Source organism: Toxotes jaculatrix, chromosome 8, assembly GCF_017976425.1.
Source record: "Toxotes jaculatrix isolate fToxJac2 chromosome 8, fToxJac2.pri, whole genome shotgun sequence".
In the NCBI taxonomy this organism is placed as follows: Eukaryota; Metazoa; Chordata; class Actinopteri; family Toxotidae; genus Toxotes; species Toxotes jaculatrix.
This window is the reverse complement of record NC_054401.1, coordinates 5,639,233-5,648,960: the sequence shown is the minus strand read 5'-3', so window position 1 is coordinate 5,648,960 and position 9,728 is coordinate 5,639,233. Positions and strand designations below refer to the sequence as shown.

At 41.6% G+C, this 9,728-nt stretch overlaps 1 protein-coding gene across 1 annotated transcript; it reads right to left on the bottom strand.

Annotated features, from left to right (window-relative positions):
• Positions 1-34: 34 nt before the first annotated feature.
• si:ch73-95l15.5 (golgin subfamily A member 5) lies at positions 35-9,420 on the bottom strand. Its single transcript, XM_041045214.1, has 11 exons — positions 9,256-9,420; positions 8,012-8,243; positions 6,883-7,895; positions 6,378-6,521; positions 4,428-4,505; positions 3,195-3,299; positions 2,362-2,511; positions 2,009-2,176; positions 1,609-1,761; positions 1,259-1,450; positions 35-948 (listed from the first exon to the last, which is right to left on the bottom strand). The coding sequence occupies exons 2-11, from the start codon at positions 8,181-8,183 to the stop codon at positions 844-846; spliced, it is 2,280 nt and encodes a 759-aa protein (XP_040901148.1). The 5' UTR covers positions 8,184-8,243; positions 9,256-9,420; the 3' UTR covers positions 35-843.
• Positions 9,421-9,728: the final 308 nt, after the last annotated feature.

The window sequence follows — 9,728 nt, the reverse complement described above, 5'->3', positions numbered from 1 at the left end:
TAGTGAAATAACTGCATCTCTGGACACAAGTAACTCGGGCCAGAGTGTTTAATTTTCTTGAGCGAAAAGAAAGAAAATGCATACGTCTCAGACTAACAATACAAGACATGTAAACACTGAAGATAATTGAGGATAGTACCAAAATAAAATTAAAAAAATAAGACATTTATAAAATCAGAAAATGAAAGCGGATAAAAAAATTATTTTGGTCCTAGGTATTCCCCTCCATGCGCACCTAGACTAGCACAGTAAACAGAAAAAAAATCGGCAGATCTGTACTGAGACAGAAAAAAGGAAAAACACAAGACACCACTGCAAAGAGCTTCATAGAATAAAGGGAGGAAAATTCATATTTAAAGCAACATCATACCCACTACTGTCCTAAAGGACATAATGAGGGTCACTCTGATCCACTAACAATCACACCATTCAGAAATGTTTGTGTCTGCAACAGTCGCACAGAATGAAATGAAATCTAATCACCACCTTACCATTAGACCCCATTACATGAAAAACAAGAAAAAAAAACAGTAATCAGGTGGTTTTTAAATCAAGTATTAAACATTCAGTTAGAAGATACACCTGACATCTCTCTATACTGAAAACAATCAGGCTGTGTCTGACTCTATTAGTCTGAAATTCCTGATTCACTCCAGAGGGTTCAGTAGCAATGATGGAAATTTAAACTGTCCTTCAGGTCATGGCAGGACAAAGCAGGTCTGCAACAGCAAAAACGTGGAAAGATAAATATAAATAAACTTAATGTACATCACGATAAGTATGCTGAAGAGGCAAAAAGGTGGTGCAGAAAGTGCAAAGTATTCCAGTATGCTCTCCCCTCTATCACAGTGTGTGCCTCATAGCAGTCTCGGGTTCCAGTTTGTTCTGAAGGTTCTGCTGCAGCTCCCTGAACAGATGGTCCCGCTCCTCAGCATCCAACAGGATTTGCTATGTTGAAGAAAAATAAAGATCTCAGTCGGTCACCATTACAAATATAATGAAGCTCAGATTTTCACACATCCTAAAGTAGTAGGATCAATTCACTGTTGGTTTTTAATCGACAGGATGACTCTGTTCGTGTGAAAATTGTTTTCAAACGGGGCCCTCATTTTTTTTTTATCCACCATGGGTCTAATTTGCCTAATCTTTGCGGTTCTTCAGATGCAAACACGAACAGCTGCTGAGATTAGTTCCTCTGGTTTCATAGTTCCTGGAATTATTTTTCAACACCTTTCACTTTTAGCCAAAAATACTTTACCTCAATGAGTTTGTCTCTCTTCTCCAGACTGTCCCTCAGTTTCCTCTCATCTCTCTCTCTGTCCTCTCTGGTGTTCTGCCAGGCTCTATCAGCCTCCTTCTTCTCCTTCTCTTTCTTCCTCAGCTCCTGTCGAGTGTCTCTGAGTTGACCCGTCAGAGAAGACACTGTCTGACTGTGACTCTCCTGCTGGTTCTGGTGAACAAAACACAAAGCAAATAGAGAGGCTGAGAGAAGATGTTCTGAGTTAGAGAAGTGATTCTCAACTCAGAACATGTGGGCAGCTTTTTGTAGTTTAGTCTTCTCTTTTAAATATGAACCATTCAAATCATCTCCTCATGCCAGTTTCTTACCTGCACCATGTCCTGGTACTCCTGCAGGGTTGTGGTGAGTTTGGTGACCTCCTGGCACAGGTTGGCGCTGTTTCTCTCTCTTTCTTTCAACACGGCTGCTTGCCCAGTCCCACCCCCTTCCATCTCCTGACCAGTCACAGAGTCAGAAAGAGCCTGAAGGAAAATGACATGTTGCGGGTACAAGTTTCCCCGTGGTCACTGAAGTCAATATTTACTGACAAACCTCGTCGGCCAGAAGAGGCTAAGAGGACTGACAGCTGCAGAACAGGCTCTTCATTCAACATCAACATTATGTCACTTTATACACCCAATATGTATATCTACACACACATACTTGACACATTGGTTTGTTGTTCTTTTCTTAATAATAACAAAAGGCACCCTTTTGTTTGTGTATTACCTGCACGTCTTTCTGACGGCTCTCCAGCTCCTCTTTGAGGCAGTGGATCAGAGTTTCCTTCTCCTGCAGGACGGCAGCCAGGGCCTGGTCCCTCTGTCTCCACACCTCCCTCTCTTTTTCCACATCCTTCATCAGTTGCTCCCTCTCCCCCAGAGCCACTCGTAAGTCCTGGAGTAAGCACAAAAGGCAGGTTTATCTAAATAAAACTTTAACCACGGGGACAAAGTACAAGTGTACACAGTGCCTGGATATAGTAAAAAAAAAAAAAAAAAAAGTGGGTGTGCGTGTTTTGAATCACAATGCATGCAATTCCATCAGCGCTTTCTATTGTGTGAGTGTGTGTATGATTTTACATTGATAATATCCTGGTTGCACTGCAGCACGGTGTTGAGTGTGTCAAGGTCTCTCTCTCTGTCTCTTCCGGCTTTCCTCAGAGCCTCGATCTCTTTCTCCATGCCCTTCTCTTTATCAGTCATTTCAGACCTCAAAGTCTTCAAGGCGGCCTACAGTGCGTAGAACATGTTATAATCTACATTTGAGATATCTAATTTTGGTAAATACAACAGCTGCTTATTTTGGCCAGACAAAACAAGACATTTCAGGACATTTACTTCTGGCCATTGTAACATTTCACAGAACAAATGGTTAATCAATTAATTGAAAAAAATAATCAGTAGATAATCTATGATGAAAATAACTGTTAGTTGCAGCCCTGTGCGTCTGTGAGCAAAGATTGGTATAAAATTTATAGATTGGCATTATAACAAGCAGAAAAACTGTAAATGTGTAAAGGTTCAGTTTGAAGTTAAATATGCCCAAATCAGACATCATCAGGGACATAAAATCATAACAAGTAACATAAGTGAAAATCTACATGAAACATGAAATGCCAGAAACAATAAAGTTAACTCAAAACACAGTGTGTTATCTCAGCCATAATTTTTCCACAGAGCCAGAGGAAATCATTGCCACTCTGCTGCTGGACTGGTTAAGCAACAAAAAAATTAAAAATACCCATCATAAGACCTGCACTGCAAATACAAAAGCCTTCAGGGACAGTAGGACTGAGTCTGATGACTGTGCCTATAACTGTATGCCTCAGTGAGTGGGCACTATGTGTCAGCATAAGCAGACAGAGCAGTAAGCACTTAATGTCAGGATCAGAAAGGACAATGTCAGCTCCAACCTTGTTGTCCGAGAGAATTTCCTTCAGATTCTCAGTCAGCTTGTTGGTTAGCTCAGCACCTTCTCCCTCCTCCACACACAGTCTTCTGATCAGACCCATACACTCCTGGAAGAGAGAAAATATCTGTGTGCTTAGTGCAAAATAGCAAACACACTCATGAAAAAAAATGTAATCAGAAAACATTTTAACTGCAGTTTGTCCGATTCTGATGTCTTTACATGAGTTTAAAGATTTAAGGCTCATCTAAGTTTGGATATTGGCAAGTTTCAAAGTATCATGCATGAATCATTACACAGGGCCATAATAGCCAAGGCAAGCATTCATGTAGAGGCCAGAACCAAGCTGATATGCATGCAAATGAGACCCTCTGCAAACATCAGACTGCACTGTCATAAATCTACAGCTCCTTCAAACAGGTAGCAGCCACATTTATTACTTATCTCCTCACCCTGAAACTCAAATCTGCTGACACCTGCAAAATCTGTTTAAAAACCACAAGACTCACAGTTCAGAAAAGATCTAAAAAAAATTGAATTGAAGTTAATTTTTTCTTACATAGAGATATAGGGACACAGTTTTCTTATTTATAGCACACATCTCCTGTCTAACTCAATATTCACTGCACATTAAACAGCTCATCTTTGATGGAAACATAATAATACTTTGCTATGCTAGATGTATGCATGTTTTAAAAACACCTGGAGTGTTTGCCTATTTTAAAGAGAGAGACAGCTCAATCCCACTCTCATGTTTGTACTGTAAATACGAAACTACAACCAGCAGCTGGTTAGCCTAGCTAGCCTGGCTGGGTGCATACCGTGTTTTGTATCAATCTTCTCAAATTAACCACAACTGCACACACACACGTGAAAGTGCAACAGGGATTTTGTTATACAGTCACTTATTAATAATCTTTAATATGCTGCAATCCATTCAAGCACATTTTGGTTCAGATAAGGAAGTCTGCGGTCCAATAAAATTCCTGCGGTAAATCATCAACATAAGAAGAGGCTAAAAATAAGACGATCAAAGCTTAAGAGAACATACTTCACTGTCACCGGTACAATGTGGTGAACAAACAAAGTAAATGCAGTTTTGGCACTGCCGCTTTAAGGGCGTTCAGTGACTTCAAAGACAAACTACATTCCAGTGAGCTTTGAGCCAGAGCAGTGGCAGAAGATTGCACTGCTGTGTGCATGACTGAGTCCTGTCTCCCCTCATGACCTCACCCACCTGGATCAGACGCTCCCGGCTGTGCAGGGAATGACCGAGGCTCTGCAGCAGGGAGCTGCCACCCTCCTCCTGAACCAACTGGAGGAAAGAGGAGAACAAACTATTATTGGTTTCTTTTAAAAGTCAGAACAGTATCAAACTGTGGCATTAACGAATCCATTCTGGATAACATAAAATGCTTGGGATTTTGCTTTAAAAAAAATTACTTTTACAACAATTAATCAATTATAAAAATGTCAGCCATTCTTCAATTTCTAGACATAATCATTTATCAACTACTTGATTATAACTGATTATATTTGGCCAAATAATTAGTTGATTCATTAATAATGTGAATGATTGTTGGTTTAATCAGCCCTAATCAACATTTTTAAACCCTTTTGTTATATTTAACAAGCTCCCAAAAAATATGAGGAAATGAATCTGCTCCAAATCTCAGTTCTTTTAAATCAGGGTTTTTCAGATTTTTGGTAATTTTGGACAATTTATTAATACCTTACCCTGCACTTCTATTTTTATCACTCTTCTGGAATCCTGTGATATTTTTTATTTTGCCTTGTGTTTTTTTCCTTAATTCCTTTTATATTAAAAACACTTTGAATTCCTTTATTGTTTATTTTGTTCTTTTTTTTTTTATTTAAACAATACACTGCCTGCTCAGCACCGAACATCAGACAAACACAGAAGAGAATTGCTGGTGCATACATAGTGCTGGAACATAGTGGAGCGTTTCAGCATCCAATGTTTCCCTCAGATGTTGGTGGAGACCAAAAACAGAGACTTATATTTGCCAGGCGGCCGGAGACAGGTGACCACAAATGTATGATCATGTTGCTCTGTAACTGCTGGATGTGTTTGCTAACAAGCTCGTCATATCAACTTAAAAAGGTGACGAAACATCAGTGTTGTTTTCACAACTTGTTTCCACTGCTAAATCAGTTATAGCAGGTTTAAACATGCAGCTACTCCCACGTTTCTTTCTAATGCTCTGTTCACCTCATGCAAACAGCAGCCCTCGTTCTGACAGAGGTCGTGGATTCAGGCTCTACAAAGCAGCTGAGAAGCCTGTTAATGATATCGTCTATCATAAGACTACTGAGCCTGGGGCAAACTCCACTGGTCGGGGAAGATTCCAGAGTGTGTGTGTGTGTATGTATCTGCACCTGTAAATGAGGAGACATGGACACACCCTTTCACAGACACAAAAACACAGTTCACCCGCCCTGCATTCCTTTCATAATGCTCTATTTGTGCTCAGTCAATATTCACAGGGTGGTTTATGGAGCAGTTTGGACATGTGACTGAGGGGCTGCTGTGCAGTGCTGCATTGTGTAAAAAACCTGTTTCTCTCGTTGGAGAAAATGTTAGAGGCAAACTTCCCTTATGACAGCTGGTACAAATTACCACTGTGTGGGAAAAGGTCTGTTACATCACTGACATCTCATCTCATCACTCTTCAATTATATTCTATTTTTAGATAATTATTGAGTTTATTCATTTGTAATATTTTCTTACATTTTCCAGTCTTTATATTCATAAACTATTACTGTTCATAATCAATCATTAATTTTGTCATGAAATTGCCAGAAAATAGTAAAATGTGCCCTTTATAATTTCCCACAGACCTAAGTGACATCTTCAGATATCTTGATTTGTATGAATAGTCCAAAGAAAATCAGTTTACTATAAGGTGTGCCAAAGGAATTAGTCAAATCCTCTTATCTGAGAAGCTAAAAATAGCAAATATTTCACATACTTGCTTTAAAAAATGACAAAAACAATAAATCAATCACCACAATAGTTGCCGATTAATTTTCTATCCAAAAAATGTAGTGTAAAAGCAACAATTTGTGGGCTTATGGGGGGCTAAGCGCTGAACTTATGAACTTATAGTTCCCAAAATATAAGTGTCTCAAACTGTGTGTGTGATAGAACAAACTGAATGCTTACAGGTGCCCAGTCCAATCCGTTGACTTCAGCTGGTTTGCTCCTCCCATGCTTCAGCTCGGCCTCCAGGGTCCTGATACGGGACACAGCTTGGTCCAGCTGTCCTCGCAGGTGCCTGACTGCATGGTGAACCCTGCCAGTAGTGCTCTGAGACAACAAATGAGTTCATGGTAAACATGGTTTGTGAACGTATTTAGTAAAAACCAGAGAGAAATGTCTGATCTTGTTGAACTGCTGGACTGGCCATACTTGCTCCCGGATTACCTATTGCAGCACACTGTGTCAATATTTACAGCCGCTAGCACACTCAGCATCTGGTCACAGTTTTCCATTCCTATGTGTATATATATATATATATATATATATATATATATATATATATATATATATATATATATATATATATATATATATATATATATTTATATATATATATATATATATATCTTTATATATGTATATTTGCAATTCTCTATTACATGCTCATACGGGAAATGGAAACACTCACGTCCCGATGTAGAGGCATGTACTCGTCCCTCAGCTCTGTAAGGACATCGCCGTCCTCTTCATCTATTTCATGTCCTCCATTCTCCACATCCCCAAAGTTCAGCGCCCTGTTCACTGCGGGTGACGTCATCTCTCCAGTTTTTCCCGAGTACCCACCATCCTTCCTGTTTAGAACTGGGATCCTGCTGCCTGAGGGTGAACTGACCGGCTTCCCCTCAATACTTCTCAGCTCCTTCAGCATGAAGTTGACTGACTGATCACCTGGTGACTCAAACGGGTCATTGCCATCCAGTGAGTCCAGAGACTGAATGGACTCAGTGCGGGAAGACGCTCGTAAAGAGAGACTGGATCCCGCCAGTGAAGCCGGGCTGGAGCTGATAGACGGCACCCTCTGCCAGTGTAGGGGCATGCTCTGGGATTTGTCCCGCGACAATGCCAGCGGGGAGAAGGGTGGGAAAGGCAAGCGGCGAGGAACCCCACAAACAGACTCATAATCTGAGTCAGACACCCGTAAGGAATCGCAGCCTTCACATCCTTTGCCCTTTCTGCATCTTTTACCCGTTCTTATAAAATATGGACATGTGTCCCACTTCTCGGACCAGCACTCGTATTCTGAGAGTGCCATATTCTCTCTGAGCATCTCCCTGTAGCCCTCCTTCTCCGTCTCTCCATCCTCCTCGCTAGTGCTGCCCCTGCTCTGGATGTCCCGTGGATATCTCTGGAGGTAGTTTTGGCGCACCCACTGTCTGATCTTGTCCCTCTCCTGCATCAGCTTCTGAAGCCTCTCAGATGAAAGCACCCTCACCCTGGCTATCACTGAGTCGAACTTGAACACCCGCTCGAGGACGCACACACACTTGCCACACACAAACTCCCCCTGCCCGCTGCCCCGTGGAACAGACTGCCCTAGTATGTGGGTCAACACTGAGAGCAGATCCGCTCCTTTGGACGGGGAGCTCAAGGATAACTGGGACTTGGAGAGAGACGCTGAGGAACCAAGAGATAATGTGCTGCCTGTGAAGAGCAAAAAGAAAAAATAAATAAATAAAAACAGATGACCTGAGACTCTTCAAAAGACCTTAAGTATGTGACCTAAAACTTCTCTTTATTTCCCTATACTCCAGACTCACCCCAGGGGCTGCTCTGTGAGGACCGGGACAGGCTTCCTATTCTGAGGGACTCTGTCGGGGTCTGAGGCTGACCAGCCTTCTTATTTTGGCCCCCAAACAGCCACCGCCTCTGGTTTCCCTGGAGAGCACTGCCACATATTCTGCACAAGTCATTTTTACCTCTGGAGGACATCAGGGACAGATGGCTGATAAAAAAAATACCTCTGGCTGTAAAGCGGATATCAAAGAGTCCCTGTGAATTAAAGCAGAAAAAACAGGGATGTATTTACAGCAGTGGTTACAACCTGGAAGCCAATAAACAATTTTGGAAAGTAGAGCTATCTCTTTGATTCTCCTTTTTCCACTAATCATCCAGTGACCCCACAGATTTATCTTGTGACCCCAGTGGTAGGTCCTGACCCGCAGGTTGAGTCACAATATTCAATACAGGAGTGAAGCTAGAGAGAATATATTTGAATTCAAGATGGATTGCAGCCTAACAAAAAGCTGAAAAAAGAGGCTTCATGCCAAAGCTCTCTTAGAGTTTGATTGATCCATCAAATCCAAACAGTTTGACAAATTAAAGTGTCTCCCTGGTGCTTTAACTTATGTTTTTGTTTTGTCCCTCCCCTGCATGGATATCTGGACCGGTTTATTGCTGCTCACAGCTGCTGGGTGTTTACAGTAGCTTCCCACAGGGCGAGACACGTCGACCTTGAGCCACGCTGTCAGTGAATTCAGTCAGACTGTGGATGAATGAAAACTTTTCTCCTCAACCGTTCGCCCCTCACAGGACGTCCGCATTCTCTACATTGTCAAATAAAAGACACCCCACAATCATTTAAACCAGATTAAGCCAAAGTAAGAAGATTCTGGCGAATGTATTTAACTAGAAATACGCTTTCTGTGTGCAGCGACTGAACAAACACAAGTGAATTATAACCATAAAGGTGATGACAATTTGTATCCACGACCCTTTTCCGGGAACCATAAACAGCATGCGACATTTTTTGCCCCCAAAGGGAATCTCTTCACCATCTAACTTTGAACTTTCGTCTGTCTGGTTCTATTTTAAGGAAATGAGTTGCAGCGATTTAATGTGAAAGCAACGCCAGGCAGTGAACGCGGAGCTGCGGTGTTTTCACACGCAGGCAAGAATATCGCTGTGCATTCACCGCCGTCAGTTCGGATCCCTGTGGTTTTAACACGGGCTTCATTAACACGCAGTCAGCTTTCATAAAAAGTATTTGCGAGCGGTGTCTTACGTGTGAAGTCCTCCGGGATTCACGTAGTTGGACGTGATAAAGGTTAAAGTCCGTCAGGCGGAGGAGAAATCCTCATATTGATCAAGCCACAAGAAATATAGCTATAAAGTTAGTTTCCTGCAGAAAAATCTCTACCGGGAGCTAGACTAGAGTCGCGTTGCAACACACCGGAGCAGCGGAAGAGAGGTGGGTGTCACCTTGCTAGCGTCATCAATCATACCTGTTTAGTGCCGCGCGAACAGACCGAGGAGGGGAAACTGGCACGTGTTGTCAAAGTAGGATATGTTTTAACAGCATCTTGTTACAAAACAATAATAAAAACACAATGAAGGTCAATTTCTGCTACTGATAACCATTTTGTGCTCTTAACATTATCAATGCAGGCTTTTTACTTGTAGTGGAATATTTTTGGACTATAGCATTTCTACTTTCACTAACAGGATCTGAAAGTTTTTCTACCACTGCTGGGGGAC